We start from the raw sequence: 17399 nt of genomic DNA on the forward strand, positions 1-17399 counted from the left end.
AGTTCATAGATCGAACACATACCCGCTAGAATTTTTACGTATAAAATGTCACGAGGAGCCAATTTATGCAAACAAACAAAAAATTCTAGAATTGTGTTTAAAAAAAATTGCAATTGCACTTTTCAACTGCACCAATGCATCTCTGAAAAAAAAACATGCACCAGTACGATAGAACGCGTTGAACAGCGTAGAATTTTCCTCTACGATTTTTTTCTAACTCCACTCGGGACAGAGTTATAGCCCGTTCCAGTTTCCCGGATACACCCTGTACAACTGTCGTTACACTAAACCGTAAATAACAAGTAATTACTCACCCTGTCGTCGGTAACGGTACGACCCAAATTACTCGTAACTCTTCCCGTGAAAATTGATTGCAATTAATTAAAAAACAACGAATAAAAAAAAAAATAAAAAAAAAAAATGTTTTCGGATGGCGCGTGCGCGTGTCGCGGGCTATTGTTGTTAATTTTTCCACGACACGATTGTCAATCAAGGCGTGTATTTTTAATGTTTTTGATACGACAAACACGTGACAGGGAATACACGCTGCACGATGAAAAATGAATTTTCCCGATTGTGGGGGGGGGGGGGGGGGAGAATTTTCCAGCGGAGCGTGGAAATTTCAATAAATCACGTCGAACGACCATCCGTAATGCGATACAAGTTTATTCAGTTTGGAAATGGGATACTTCGAAGCTCACGATTTTGTTTTGTCCTACCCCCCTCCCCTTCCCGTTTTCAATCTTTGTTAGCTTCTTTTCCAGTAATTACGGAAGCTCCGCAACGCAATTTGTTAAGTTTTTACCCAACTCCGTGAAAGCGAGACTGTTTATAGCGAGTGCTTATTTTTGTTTCAACAAGTACCATCGAGAAAGAGATAAAATTTTAATACCATTTTCGAGGATTTGTTTTGTTTGATTATCGACCAATCTGCGCTATAGAAACAAAATTAAGCGGATGGCAAAACAAACAAAACGAGACCGGGTGCGGTAAAGCGTTGTTGTATCGAGCTCGGGACGTCGATCAAAATTTAATATTGTTTATCCGTGAAAACGTTCTATCAGGTGATCCGATTGTTAATAAAATACGTCAGTTTCCAAACTCTCTGATCGTTGACGGTATTACTGTACAATTGATAACGAATTCGGTCGTTGTTAATTCATATATCCGCATTTCGTTCTACGCTCAGAATTATTCCGGATCGAATGGCGAACGTGAAAACATAAATAAAGTATTGAATTTTAATATTTATAAAAATTGTATTATATTATTAATTTCGAGAAGAACCAAACGGGAGCACCGTGCACAAGATTAATAGGTCGACAGATTACAGTGTTATCAAACATTCTGTCACCTAAAAAATTAATCGTCATTGCAAATAGACGGTCATGAAGATAAAATCGATCCAAGAATTAAAAGAAACGACCTACCCTCACTCCAAAAAAAAAAAAAAAAAAAAAAATGGTTTCCGACCCAATGTTCAAATTTACGCGGCAACAGCTCCCCCCCCCCCCCTGCGGCGTGTCAAAAGGCTATCGAAACGTTAATAAATAAGTAAACAAATAAATCGTCAACGCATCTAAAATCGAAGAGTCGCGACGACAAACACGCGATTCAATCGATGCCCGACCATAAATTCCAGCGGTTCGCGCCTCCGACCGAGAGCGAGCGTAAATCGTCAGGGGGGTAGGGGGGTGGTGGAGTAGATGACGAAGGGGTCGATCTCTGGTGAGAAAGAGAAGAAAAATCGTTTCGGGCCGACCAGCGGTGTCACCGAATGCAAATCGTCGCGATAATACAGGCGCAGGACCGACCGCGAGCAAACTATCCACCCCCGTCCCCCCACACCCCCGAAACCACCCACTCGATGGCGGGAGGGTTGCACATGGTCCGAGAGTGCTTGCTCGCCGAACATCATCCGCGAATCAACCCCGCAAAACCGACCCCCTTCCATGTGTGTGCATGTCTGTGTAGGTTTGTGTGTTTGTATATGTTTGGGTACGTTTGCGTGTGTCGACGAAAAAGCCAGCGCCTGTGGTCTTTCGACGGCGACAAGCCGATCGATCGCTATCGTCCGATTTTCATACACACGTACACACACGTACACACTCACTCACTCACACATGCACGATGTCACTCTCGCGAATACACTCCTTCTTTTTCCTTTTTTTTTTTTGAATTTCAATTATGGTAAAGAATTTTTTGTCCAAACGATCGCTGTCAACGAATGGCGCGCAAGAATTCTTTTTGAAAACTGTGCCATCGTGACAGTAGCGTCCCCTACGTGACCGAAATTCACGGCGTTCAATTAAATCCCCACTGACACGCAGTTCGGGCATTAAAATCGAGATCCGTCATTCCACGGCGAGCTACGCCGGACAATCGGATAACATGTTGCGTTTGGCGTTTAACGGCGGCGAGAAGGGTGCGGGGGTGTCGGTTGTCACGGACAGAAACGACTAGTCAAGAGCGAGGGTGGGGATTGAAGCGATCCGGGGACCGAATGGTATCGATGTTTTGCTACCTCTGTATTATCCGTTGGTCCGAACCATGAACTCTCGAGGCAACCTCTCCTCTTTTGGGGGGAATTGATCGGGGAGTCGATTTACAATTTCTCGAGGGGGTTCCCGAGGGGGCACTTGTCGAGGCGGTACGAAGCTGATACATTTGGGAATTCTTTACAACGGTATGTAACGACCAATATAAATATTCCACGAGTGTGTTTAAAATGTACATTTTGGAGAATATTTTGTGTATATTTTTATTTTAAAAAATGTTGATTTACGTGGAACGTGTAAGCGTCCTTATGGCGCGCTATCCGAATTTAACGGCACCGGGGGGAGATGGGACATCCCTGGGCATAATTTCTCTTTTTTTTTTAATCGAAAAAATTCCAACAAAAGAAATGTGCTCTAAGCAACGTCACCTGAGATTTATTCCTCTGCATATTTTATGTACGTTATTATCTTCACTGTATATTTGCGTACACGTGCGTTGTTTTCTCTTCACGTTACGTACCTACATTGTACCTTCGAGGTTAGGTCCAAAGAACAGAGGCTCACTATTCTGCGCACACTTGTCTTCTCTGTTTCATATCGACCGGTGAATGAACATTGTGCGACGAAAACATTGAAAAAATTAAATCACCGGAGAAACAAAGTTTTCCCACTACGAACACATCGCCCCTGTACCTCTCTATTTCCATAACTAGATAGCTGGACGGGCGAACAACGTCGACCGAGATACATAGTCGTGGACGAAACGAGTCACCGTGGAGATTTTTTTCCACCCATCGTGCTTTTTGTTCAACGCGTTAGAATCCCCACGAACCCCGCATCCAACTTCCAAGGTTCGCGTTATCGTGACAACGGCCTTGAAGCGCGCTTCCTGTCTGTCGTGGCGAAATAAAGCTTCACAACGCTTCTGCACCACCCAGACGAGGGGCACAGGGGGGAGATGGTCCTACGAGCAAAGTTTTCGCACGAAACGCGAACATAATCGATATATGAATTAACCGAGTATGTATCGTAAATTTCTCGATCTTTCATCTCTCTCGATCACAAAATCTATAAGTGTGTACAACCCAATGATATCTTTGTACATTATATATTATATATAACTCATCGATTTCTTTATGTAGTATATTATTTGTAGTATATTATTTGTAGTATATTATTTACAGTATATATTTTATATACATCCGATTATATAATCCATCAATTCCTTTTCTGGAAGAAACCGACGTGGAATTGAACGATAAATTTAAAAGGGTGTCGAGCACGCGGGCCCTTACAGTAAGAGGATTCTCCTTCTTTCGAAGATGGACCCTGAGGACGAAATACACAGTCTACTGTTCCCTTTGTGACCAACATCGACCGTGGAATCAACCAGGTTTACTTTCTCGATGGTGGTTTACAATCTTTTGTCACCGAGTGGATCTCAATATTAAAGTCCGTGAGGAAAAGAGGGGAATGGGGGGGAATGGTTAGGGGATCGTGTTGTAAACATCGTCGCACTTGGCCTATTTCGAGCGAGGCTCTGCGCGAGCTTTCGAGGCACCTCGATGATCCTGGATCGTTAACAAGCCGTTAATAGGCTCTTAATACCAGAAGCTGTCGCGATGAACTCCTGGATCCTCTACTCCGCCACTTCTAATCGTATGAAAGTTTTTCGACGATACCCGTTTGACGAAACGAAGTCACGTTACCATCGGCCGATCCAACGACGAGCACGATCGAGGCGACGTTTCGGCGCCAATACCCTGATTGATTAATCACATTGTCGGCCGTACGATAGCGGGGCTCCGCATTGGCCAACGTCGGTTCGTTTCTATTCTTAGACCGCCTACATTGACTTTCTGGGTTAGAGCAGCGCGCCGGTTGTATTGCAACGACACTGAAAGTCCGGTGCCGCGGACCCCCCCCCCCCCCCCCCCCCCCCGTTGGTTCTCTTACCACCAATACCTTTCTTCTTCTCCAGTATCCCTCCGATATTTTTTCCTTTGCCTCTCGCTGTCTTTGAAATCTTCGCGTTAACTCGTCCCGATGAGATAAATTTTTAGTACCCCCTCTGACTCCCTCTGTCCTTCTCTGCCGAGCTCTTTTTTCTTTTGTATTCTCCTCTCGATATTTTTATTCCATGTTTAGTATCTTCGAATACCTTGAATTGACGCATTCGACGAAATTATTTCTCAACCCCCTCTTTCATCTCCCGCGTGCCCCCCCTTTTTTTGTACTCTCCCACGATATATCGAATACTTTCTTTTCTTTAATTTCCTTCGATATTTTTTTCTCTTGTCTTTGAAATCCTAGCGTTAACTCGTTGGGCGAAATAAATCCTCAGTCTCCCGTTCCACTTTCGGCGTACCCCCTCGGTCTTCTCCGCTCCCCTTCCGTATGACGAATATTTTTTTCCTCCATTCGTCTCTCTTCGTTTTTCAAATCCTCAACGACGACGGACAAGCGACAAAAACTCAACTGTGGCGCCGACGAGCGATTAAACAACCGACTATGATTACTCACAAGTGCAATCAGCAATGAATGTTTTATCTCTGGAGCGTCGACGTATTAAATTCGATATGGTTTCCGCGTGTGCAGTACGCAATGGTACCGTAATATCCCCAGAGATTTTCTGGCTTTTTAATTCAAACCTACCCAGGACAGCTTCGGCGCATAATTCTATTCTCTGGCAAGAGTTCCACGGAACATTACGCGACGAACTGAATAGTGTTAATCAGAACATAATTAACGCGATTAATTTTTTGTAATTTCGTAGATTTTTCTAGATCAATGTCACCTTCATACGAAGTATCGATACAGCATTATTAAATTAACAGCTTCGCGCAAATATAATATATTGTACCATAAAATAAACATATTATTACTATCACTATCATTATTATTCTTATTAAATTATTGCACATCAGTATTTCAGCTTTCGGGTATTCGACATTCTTGAAGCGCTTTCGTTAAATTAGTAAATTTACAAATATTTAATAACAGAGACACCAAAAATCGCGCATCAATTTTTTTTCCAACGGAATACATTAAACAGTAATAAATAGCCAGAAAAAAAACGTACGCTTCGAGGGTTTAACTTCTCCGACGAGATAAATTCTCAGACCACCCCCTCTTCCAGTACGATTAACCCCCTCGCGAAATTAATATCTCGCGAGAAATTGCCAGGTATACCCCCTCCAAAGAAGAAATTGCTCGAAAATCCCGTAAAATGTCGCCGAGATCTATTTTAAAGATTTAACGCGTCCGTGTATGTGTACATACACACGTGTGCGCTCGCGAGGGATGGTTGACATTTGGAAAAATGAGCAGTAGAGCGTATAACCGTGTGACGGAGAGAGCTTAAGAGAATTGACCGGCAAAGTGCACTCGTGTATGTCACGGGAAGAGATCTCTCTCTCTCTCTCTCTCTCTCTCTCTCTCTCTCTCTCTCTCTCTCTCTCCTCTCTCCTTTTGTTGCTTATTTGTCGACTTGTCTACGCAGGCTCATCGACGTGTGTAAGTGCCCGCCGATATTCCCGATACACCTTTCGCTGTACCCCTTCTACGGAAAAATATCCAACTGGGAACCAAAATGGCCGTCCACGACCCTTCGATGGGAAGATACTCGATAATTCTCGATCGTCGAACATTTTGTCTCTCGTCTCGACAACGATCCTCCAACCCCCCTTTACGGACCTTCAACGATCCTCCAGCCCCCTCCACGAACCTCAACGATCCTCTAATCCCCCTCCTCCACAAAGAAGGCACCCCTTCTCGTATAATTTCTTTTCTTTTTCGACGCCCTTTCATCCGTTACTCGTCGTTTCCACCGTGATTCTTTTCTTCTGTCGCCCATCCTCAACCGTCACCACCGTCGATTCCATCATCACCACCCCCTCTTAAGGGTTGTTTCGTTCTCTGCGAGCATCCGGCGCCACTCTTTTCGCTCGCGATGAAACGTCTTCCCACTGACGGCACAATAGGGGAGGAGGGAGAAACGAGCGAGGCATTAAACAAGGGGGTTGCACCGTGCTGGAATGTACCCCTCTTTTCTTTCCAACCCCTCGTCCGTGAAGCTTCTCCACCCGCGAATCGCTTCGACAAATTCTTCGTTACTATTTGCACGATGGAGTCGCGCGACCCCGGGAGAAACCATTGTCGAGCTTGTTGCCCCCCTTCTCGATTGTGGAGTCGACGAGAAATGAATGGAGCTCTTTCTCTGTCCCCCCTCGGTCGGTTTCTGCGTCTTCGTAGGAAGCTAGATCCGTCTTGGGAATCGCGAGGGAGTTTTTCAGACACGCCTCGCGTCGTCGTTTGAATGCGATTTGGTAAATGCGTTTTGCTACTGTGACGAAAAATACACATACGTGTCGTCGTCGTCGTCGTCGTCGTTGTTGCTGAACGATGCCAGGTTTCGTTTTCGGACGATTGGGGGCAGAACGGGGAGCGACGAAGTGGCACAAGTCGATGATTTCCGCCGTAGGGCGATACGTCGTTCTACTTACGTTGGACAGACGTCGTGTCACAATTACTGCCCGTTTTGTAACGAATGGGAACGTTGTTTACTTTTGTGGAATTCTGGTTTGGATTTTTCAACCGACGCTCTTGTCAGCCATGGAAGTACATCGAGTTGTCGAAATTTTTCTTGGGTTTGGAATTTTCAAATGGTGGATTTTTTATGTTTTTATTGACTGTTCTTGTCGAAAAGAAATATATAAAATAATTAAAGTTAATAGGGAGATAATGAGTGTTTAGAATTTTGTAATCTTTTTTTTAAGGTTCTATCGGTTGTAATTGTATTGATAACATATACCGAGTTACGAAATTTTTGTTGATAGATACTTGAAATTTTTTTGTCATATTTAGAATTTTCTGCATCAACAAAGTTATTAAAATTGTATAGTTAAGTACCAGACAACTCGAATTTTGCCATGATTTTAAAAATAATCGACTATCCTTCCTTCAAGGGAGGTATTGGATAGATCAATGTTTTTAATAATTTTTTTAATTTTCTATCGACTACTCTTGCACCAACACAATTATGAAAATTTAATGAACTCGGGAAGGAAAATAAAACGGAATATTATTTCTCCATTTTTTGTCCTCCCTGTCCTCTTCATTCTTACTTCATAAAAGGAAGTTTCAGCTAAAAATGAAACATTAAAATATTGAATGGAAGTCTGACAAATTGTGTTCCCCAAGTAGCGTGAAGTAGATGCGCATAACTATCGTTGAACGTGCACTTTTCCACTGCTTTCGTATTCGGTGTACGCAGAAGCCAAGTGATACGAGTCAACGATTCTCGACGCCTTGATCTATCCATGCTGGAAACTTTTTATCACAGTTGAGATCGAATTTCGATTTATACTGGCTCGATATTACGCTGCACGTTGACACTGCACGTAACAAATATTCCTATCAAAACCCATCACATTGACGAATACGTTAAAATACATTTTCTTTTATTGTACCATTATTTTATTTAATTTTAAATCGATAGAATGGGAGAAATTTTGTTAACCTGCAACCTGAGTAAAATTCTCCACATTCCTATGCATGAAAAACTGATCGAAAAGAAATAAATTCTACGAGATAATGCGAAGTTATAAACACGAGCATTTCTAAATTCGAATAAAGAAGCAGACCTACACTGTCCTAAATCGACGACACATTTGTCGAATCGCGTAAATTTTGCAGTGATCACGAGTAATGTCGCTCACGAATAATTCCTGTTTATTACGATTAACTATGAAACTAGTTCGCCCATTAATTTGTCTATACACAAACGTTCGAAATTAGAACGCTCGATGAAGGAGGGAGGGAGATGAATTAGAATATGCATTCGTATCGTTACATCGATCAAATTCAACGTAAACTCGTTAACAAAAAATAATATTTACGATTTCCGTAATTTCGAGCATGGAATCTAACGTCAATAGTATTCCTCGCGTATTTGTATCGTTACATCGATCAAATTCAACGTAAATTGCTAGATAAATAATATTTACGATTTCCGTAACGTGGAACATGAAATCTAGCGTCAACCTCGCTCCTCGTGTCTTTATACCGTAACATCGATTTAATTCCATGTAAATTACAAAAGAACACAATGTTCACTAATTTATACAGGATGTGCCAAATAAGGTGTTCCAAACTGTTTCTCTATATTTAATAAAAATATCGACCTTGGCCAGAAAGTAACATCTATTTAAAAAAAAAAGAATACTTGGGAGCCCCATTGTCCCTCCTCGTAATTATTTCGAAACAATTTGTTGCATGTTCGAAGATCAGTTCCACCCTGTACCATTTAATTATAGTGGAATTAAAGTCGATATCTTCGTTGGATTCTGAGAAAAGTCTTCTTACAGAAAACAGCTTGCGATACTTTTATTTAACGTACACCCTGTATATCTGATACTATCGCACTGTACGCTCGTAATATTTCCCCGTTTTCGTGTCCATCTTTCTTACACGTCTGGTGAGGAGATGTTCGAAGAACGCCCGCAGCTAAAAATTCCCGAAAAATATCGAAAACCATCCCCCCGTTGACGCGAACAAAGCTCCGACAAAAGAAGCTCGTCGTCGACCACAGGGCGGACAAGCGCGAAACAAATCGCTCACAGGGATCCACCATCACCAACCCTTCTCAACAAAATATTTATTTCGAGCGGAAACCACCCCGGGCGCGACATAAATCGCTTAAAACATCGCCACCACGTTACGTTGTTCGTAAATGTACATACGTATACACGGCGTTTCAAAATATACGAACATAATTTCGGGGGAAAATTTAATAAAAACAATGTGACCCTGTTTCCTAGTTACAGCCGTTCTTGCCTTTCAGTGATTCTTATGAAAAATTGTGTTAAAAAAATTTTTTTCAAGCTTTTCAAGCTTTTTTGACATTTTTTCCTATATTAACGTGCTGAATTTATCCCTGAAAATTACTCCCACGTATTTCGAAACACCTTGAAAACAGGATGAGTCGTTCAACCGTACCACCTAAATTTACTTGTAAACTATATATTGTATGAAATGTTATTTGAAATAAAAGTTGTTCGACATCGAAGGAAACGTAGAACGCGATCATCAATTCTTCGTGCTACCTCATTTTTCATCGAGAAGACCGCCTCAGTTCTTCCTAATCGTAATGTGTAACATTTAAAGAGGGAGTAACATTTAAAGTGTACCGAATGAGCTGAGTAAAAACTTGGTATCGTACGACGTCAACAATGAACAGTTAAAGATATATAGTATTGAGTTATATATTGAGCACTCTAGTGAAATACTATGAAAAACGTTTATCGTTCATAGACAAGCTCCGTGGATTATCTTGATATCAAAAAACTAATTATTGCATTGTCCGCGATTCTCCGGACACCGGACAACTTTCGTTCGAAAGATTTTTTACAAACAATTTACACGTAAATTCGCGTGATACGGTTAAATAACTCACCTTGTGTACACGTAACGCGTCGATCTATCGTCGGTGTAACGCGATAACGTTCTCGGGACACGATTCGAGTTCGATCCGCGTCAAAGTAGCTCGTTTCATCGGCCCGCTACGCGTTTCGTGATTTCCTCCGTGCGTATGAATAATCGATCGTCCACCAGGGGAGAGAGGGAGAGAGGAGACACCCCCTCGGGGCAACCCGAGGAACAGAGAGAGACGGAGACACGCAGCGGGTTGGAAAAGAGGACGAAGAATGGAGCATCCGCGTCGACGATTGAATATATGAATGAACGCTGCGACGGATGCATTATGGCTACGTTGCAACGTGTCCCGCGTGCGACGCGGAACAAAATGCACACGTGCAACACGTGCATCTTCGACGACAGACGCTACTTTACCTGGAAACGGTGGAGTGGGTTTCGTTTCTAAGAAAATTTACATACGGGCCAATTTCGAATGCTGTGGGCAGATATCTCGCTGGTGTAGACGGGATGTTGTTACGTTTACGAGTGAATCTTACTGAGGGATGGAAGTGAAGCGGTGCAATTTCTACGGTTACGTGTGAAACGAAGTAATAATAACATAGTAGTAAAGTAATAATAACGTGGTAGTAATATTGTATAATAGTAAGAATAATAATAGTATAATAGTAATTTGTAAAGTTTTGGCTGAAAATTTATGAAAAAGAACAATTTCTCAGATTGCGAGCTAACAATAAATTACACATACTACTCGACTATCGTACGAGGTGACTCGAAAGTCAATTACTCAAATTTTCACGGTATAATTTCGCGCCGATTTTAAAACCATATTTAAAAAATTATACTTCGCGTAAAAACGACCTGGGGGAAACAAGAAACGTTTAAACTGGTATAAAGATAGTCAACGAGGAGGGTTGCCCGTGTTACGCAAATTTTTCTACGTAGCAAGAGTGCTGAGGAAACTTCGTCCCGCGCCAGTGCAAATGAAGCGCGAGCACCTGTCTCTAAAATTGTACCTCAACGATCGTTCCTCCGATTTTATTTGCCCGCATTTAATCAATCTCGATGTATCTCGTCCAAGAGCCAGGTACAACGAGTTGCAGGATACTCGCCGCGAAACCGAGCCGGCATTGTTTGGAATACAAAAGTAGACGAGAAAGGCTCGTCAATGAAAGTTTCGACGTTGCACGCGACGAGTGTTCAATTATGTCCGCATACAGGCTATTCCAGTTCGGATATTCGCGAGTTACCTCCGTAGGCGATGTTATCGTTCGTTCATCGCGTTAAACTTTTCACCCCTCGAGGGAGCAAACCACGTTGGACCAGAGGGGGGAGGAGAGGATCGGAGGTGAAATATAGTAAAGTCTCCGTATACAGTTTCTCAGTATACCAACAACGTATTTTACGCCGAGAAAACGCTTCGATTTCTTTACACGAATGAAGCGTTGAATCGTGCATTGGATCATCCGATTTTACGTCTGACCATGTACGAGAAAATGTACTTGTGTAACGAAGATAGAGAGTGTCTAGTATGATGAATTAAATATATGTCATCTGGATTGTGGAGAATGTACACCTCTGTGTATAAGTATCAAGACAGCTTACATTTTTCGTAGATAAGCGCTGGAAAAAGTATTTTCATGAGGGTAGATATATTTGTCGTTTAACTTATATATTATTTTTAAGAAATTAATCTATCACTTTATATATAATAAAAGAAATTTCAATCTTTCCCTTCAAAAAGGTGACATAAATCATTAATATTTGGTTCGGAAAGGTCCACGTGCAATAGTTATCCAATTATTTTACGATGTAAAATATACAATTGGGAAATATTCTTTCGAGCGCTTCGATAAGTTAATAACCATTTTAAATTATCTGTGGAAATGTTTTCATACTTCCAAATGGTGTAGTACCATATCTAAGGGGAATCTACACAGCGTCGAGAAATTTTTGCCCGGTCTGATCTAACACGGTTCGTAACTCCTTCCGTAAGTCAACTTCTTAACTTCGCACAGTACATGGATCGTACAAGGTACATCGTACGTAATAAGTTTCATCTTTAAACGATTTCAAATCCTTCCGGGTAATATATTTTCAGCTCTCTGTAGTATAAACTAGTCACGTGATTAATAATTACGGCCGTGTGATAAAATAAAACTCGCATTTAATTCCGATAAACGCAACAGTCTCTCTGTGGATAATAATACGACGAATCGTCGGGTGGATACGAGTTTCATTTTCACTCGCGATCGCGTGCAAATCTCGCGGATAAACCGACGACAATGCGTCGCAACGCCCGCGGGGGAACAGCGTCGTTAGCGGCGACGACCCCGACGTAATATCCCCGCAACAACGCGGCATTTGTCTCTCTTGCTATCGTGCCGAGTATCGTTTTCATATGCAAAGCCGCGCTCTAGACGTTTCTCGAACCAGACACGACGAGACTACTAGAGGACGGGGAGGGGTGGGGATCGTCGACTTACCGGGTGTAAAATTGACGGATTTCTCCTTGAATTCCAAGCAGTCGCTGTAAAACTGGCCCAGGTTCTCGAACACACCGACCATCTGACCCGTCTTGTTCGCCAGGAGCTCTGAAAAACACATTTTGAAAACAATTAGTGTGGAACGAAGATTGAACTTATTTTTGAAAATAACTTAAGCAATTTTTATTGGTGTATTTCATTTCTTATTTTTGAAGAAATATTTTCTCGAGAATTATCGACCAGGCTATCTATCAATTCCCGTGTCATTTTTTACCCAGCTGCCTTTAGAGAATTAAATTTTTTTTTAAACTTTATTTCAATTTTCAAATTTATCACTCCATTCTTTGCTACCCATATAGTAATCTCTATTTCATGGTTTGTATAATTTTGTTACATTTCTATAATATTATATTAGTTTCAAGGTTAGATTAATAGTGGGTATAGCTGTACCTGGCCTTCGTACCGTATATTTATTTCTAGCTTTGCACATTATTTTCTTATCGTCGTCACCTTTGTTCAGTTTTCATTTTTTAGTCAATAATGATCTTCAAAGCGTATACAATCCAGCTACGACAAGAACGTGTTATTACTACCGGAAGTGCTCAACTTCTTTCGAACACGTATAATTGTATCCGAGTAGATTAGAACCTAGAAAGAAACTTTCCATTTATTCTCGTTCTCCCTTTGCTTTCGAAGTGTTTTCCTTCCACCGAATCGCTACATGTAGACATAATTTACCACCGTGACAAATTTGAAATTACTTTTCCATTGAGAAACATAAATATTAAATGTATCGTTCGAAAATTTGTACAATTTTCCACCTGCGAAATGATTAAAAATACATCTTAGAAAAATATCACCGGATGAAACGCACCCCTAAGTATCACCCCGAGAACGATATTTCACAATCGAAATCCAGGTGGCTGAAATTCGTATCCACTTTGAAGAATCGTTTCCATTCGAACAAAGGACCTCTCTGCGGGACTCGTCGATTAATTCGAAAGAATATTCATGGAACTAGCAAAAAAAAAAAATAATACTGCCGGAAGATTTTGTTCGTACATTTATTTATCGTCTCATTATCCCGCGGACAATGCAGACGGTATACGGTGAAAAAACCGAGGCACGAGTTTCGTCCCCGTGTTTGGAATGCACTCCTTAAAGACGTTAAATAAGTCACGCGCTTTTGTACTCGGCGCGCGTCCACCCACATTTTCGTCCGGCACACGCGCGTCAAATATTCCGCGAACGTCGAAACGCGAAAATGTTGCCCGCCTCGCGGAAATATTCGGAGGCTACCAGCGCGCATAAATCACGGATTCGTGCCTCTGTAAAAATATCGACGCGAAAACGTCGCCGTGCCAAATATATCGCGACTCCCGCCGCCATCACCCCCTCTACCCTCTCTTCTGGTTTCATGCCTTAAAATGGCAAGGGTTCGTTCGGACGCGCGACTAAAAGCGAACCAAAGGGGTGACACTTCACCGAAATAGGTCCGATGAAAATTCCCCTCGCGTTCAACCGTAGACGGACACACGGCCGGCTGTTAAAATACCAGTGAAAGGAAGGGGAAGGGAGGGGAGATTTGAAGTTATTTAAGGGGATACACCACCCCGACGACCTATGGGAATAGATAAATTTCAAGTATTATATTTTCTTTACCGAGATACATCCCCGTTTAAAAGTAACAAGAGTTCTATTAATACTTTGTAAAGACTTAAAAAAGAATAACGGAAATTGATGGAATATTGAACTTAAGATTTCTCTGAAGTATGTGCAATAATTTGGACAAAAGTGCACCAATATCGTTAATAATAATTTGATGTTCTTTTTAATTAATTTTTTTTATAACTACTTGTTCAATATCGTTTTACAGTTACGTTTGTAACGTTGGACACTTCTCTTTGTCAACATTTCGAATACGTTTTATTATTGTTAAAATAATCGAACCACCAAATATTTTTCGGAGGGCTGTTTAGGCAGTAAAGTAATTTGAATGGTTCGCGACTGTGTAATTAAAATTTGTTTAAATAGTCTCATAACTCAATTTAGTTCAAATTGAGCAATGTTACAATTTTAAAATTACAAAATAGCAAAGTTGTACAACTCGTCTATCACGGATCGTTTCTCGAGAAGCTGTTCAAAGTATCGACGATTTTTCGATTGCCACGTGAACAGTAATAAAATGCGGAAAGGAAATGTTTAGATTATTTTTGGAGCAGACGACAGATTTTTGTGTGCCCCCTTAAGAGTCCATTTGTTATTTTATCGGGGTGTCGAGGTTGCACCAGCCGTGGTAAGAATGAAAATTTACACCGCGTAAGAAGCAGAAACCGGGACCGTAAAGGAGGATCGTATAACGGGAGCTGCGGAATTTCTTTCCGCGGGCCGAATAAATTGCGGTTGCCGCAACGTCGGGGGAAAAAGGGGTGACGGAGTAACTGAATTGCAACTTTGACGCGCTCGGTGTATCGCGATCTATCTCGCTTTAATTTTACCTTCTCCGTGCGCAAGGTGTCTGTAGACTACTCGCTTATTCCACTTGAAGCCTCTTCTAATCTTTGCTGTGTATTTTCAACGAACCTATTTTACCGAACAAAACTAAATGTAATACCAGCGATCGTAAATCTTCGATTTCCGTTCCGTCCTCGTGGAATATTAGTAACATCGTAGAAACAACGAATGGACGAAAGAAAGATACAACTCGTCTGACGACTTCTCGCTTGTTCTACTTACAATCTTTTCTGTAGGTTTCTGTGTACGTTTAATATTATTTTATTAGACGAAGATAAGAACGATATTAGCAATGATAAATCTTCGAGTTTAGTTCCATTCTTGTAGAATTATTATTTTTATTTATAGTAAAAATATTTGTAAATATTATTGCGATAATAATTAAAAAAAAAAAAAGAATCGTGGGAACGACGAATGGAAGAAAAAAGAAATGTGACTCGTCTGACGACTTCTCGCTTCTTCTACTTACAGTCTCTTCTGTAGGTTTCTTTGTGTGTATTCCTTGAAGTTATTTCATTGGAAAAAGATAAGAACGATACTTGCGATCGTAAATCTTCAATTTCAGTTCCACTTTCGCAAAAAAATAATAGTGAGTCGAAGATAAAACGAAGAGGAATAGGTCTGTAGGTGTCTGGCTTATTCTACTTGATGTGTATTTTCGTCGGGCTTATTTCACAGGACGAAGATAATGGCGATACTAGCTACCGTAAATCTTCGATTTCTGTTGCACTATTTCGAAATATTAGTAACATCGTGGAAACAACGAATGGAAGAGAAAAAAAATACAACCCGTCTAGGCACTTCTCACTTATTCTACTTGTAGTCTCTTCTGGAGTTCGTTCTATGACTTCTTCAAACTTATTTTCTCGGACGATGATAACGACAATAGTAGCGTTCGTAAATCTTTGATTTCTGTTCCACTTTCGCGTGTTATTAATAGCAAATCGAAGACGAAAGGAAAAGGGCCGACGTAGTGGTAGAATTTTTGCTCATTCCACTTGTAGCTCCTTCTAGCATTCCCTGCGTTTATTCTACGAACTTATTTAATGGATCAATGTAACGATGATCGTGTCAACTTTCGTGGAAAAAAAATCACCAGTCCAAGACGAAAGAAAGAGACTTTTCTCCTACTTATAATTTCTCCCAAGTTTCTCTGCATTATTTTAACCTATTTACTGGTTTCATAATAATCGTGTTCCTTGTCGTTGTGATTCTTCAACTTCTGTTCTGCTTTACCGAAACAAGGGACATTAAGTTCGATTTAAAAATACTCGAGTGTCGTTGAAACGAATAAAAGAAGAGGGAGTTTCGACTTCTCCCAGCCTCTTGTCCGTAGACTTCGCGCTCACTCTACTTACACACTCTACTTGCTACTCAACTCGTTCTTCGAACCTGTTTGCTTGTTTCGAAATAACGATGCTGCCAGCTGTCGTGATTCTTCGATTTCATTTCCATTTTACGAACTCGTGGGAGATTATAAACCGATTCGAAGAATCATTGATTATCCTCAAATCGAATCAACAAGAAAGATGTGAACCTTTTCCCATCGTAATTATTCGATTTCTGTGCCATTTGATAAAGTTGTAGTAGGTTACAGGTGGTCTCGAAATATCGTCGAGCGTCTTTAAAACAATTTAAAGAGAGAAAAATCCTTTTCGAAAATATCAATACAGTCACCTATTCTAATTCTACGATTATCCATTTTATAGTACCCAGGATGCTATAAATCGACTCCAAAAATCCTCGAGTGTCCTTAGAACGTATAAAAAGAGAAAGAAGAGAGGACTCTCGACACTTACTTTCTGTTTTTCAAAATAACAATTCACCTGTCACAATGCTTCGATACGTACCTTTCAATTTACAAAATCGTTCAACATTATTTGTTGAAATTCTCGAGTATCCATAGAACGAATGCTACGAAACTCGTTCTTTTCTCGAAATGAAAATCCAACTAAAATCCTCGATTTCTGTTTCATTCTGTACGTTCGCTCGCGGATGGACTCGAAAAATCCTCGAGCTTCGTCGAAACGAATCGAAGAAAGGAAGAGGAGTCCAAGGATTAGGTTCACGTCGCAAGCCACCGCCGTTTTTCCAGCCTTCGAGGTCGTTCGACGAACGCCACCCGTATATGGAGCATTGTGTCGAGTCATAGGACAACGTGCATGACACACTTCCGTGTGCACGTATATCGATTAACATGAAATATTTATAGTACGGCGAAGCCAGGCGGCCGATCCGGCCTTCCGTGGGGCCTTTGCTGACCTCCTGTGGGACGTCCTCGACTTCCACATTCTCCTATTCGTTTCTCCACTTTGTGTGCTTTTATTACTTTACGCTTTGCATTGCACATATTCGCCGCGCGATCGTTACTGTCCTCACTGTGTGGGGTCCTTGACCATTTTTCCACGGGTTTCTGTAAATTTCGCCCTTCGATCGATACGTCTTCCTCATCTTTCGATCGATACAG

At 41.2% G+C, this 17399-nt stretch overlaps 1 protein-coding gene across 2 annotated transcripts in view; it reads right to left on the bottom strand.

Moving 5' to 3' along the window:
• Positions 1–17399, bottom strand: part of LOC143145131 (neprilysin-1) — a 117794-nt gene that overhangs the window by 66717 nt on the left and 33678 nt on the right. For both annotated transcript variants that reach the window (XM_076308181.1, XM_076308180.1), the window contains exon 4: positions 12419–12526. In XM_076308181.1, coding sequence (XP_076164296.1) covers positions 12419–12526 — 108 coding nt within the window. The remainder of the gene's footprint in view (positions 1–12418; positions 12527–17399) is intronic.

This window comes from Ptiloglossa arizonensis, chromosome 4, assembly GCF_051014685.1.
Source record: "Ptiloglossa arizonensis isolate GNS036 chromosome 4, iyPtiAriz1_principal, whole genome shotgun sequence".
NCBI lineage: Eukaryota > Metazoa > Arthropoda > Insecta > Hymenoptera > Colletidae > Ptiloglossa > Ptiloglossa arizonensis.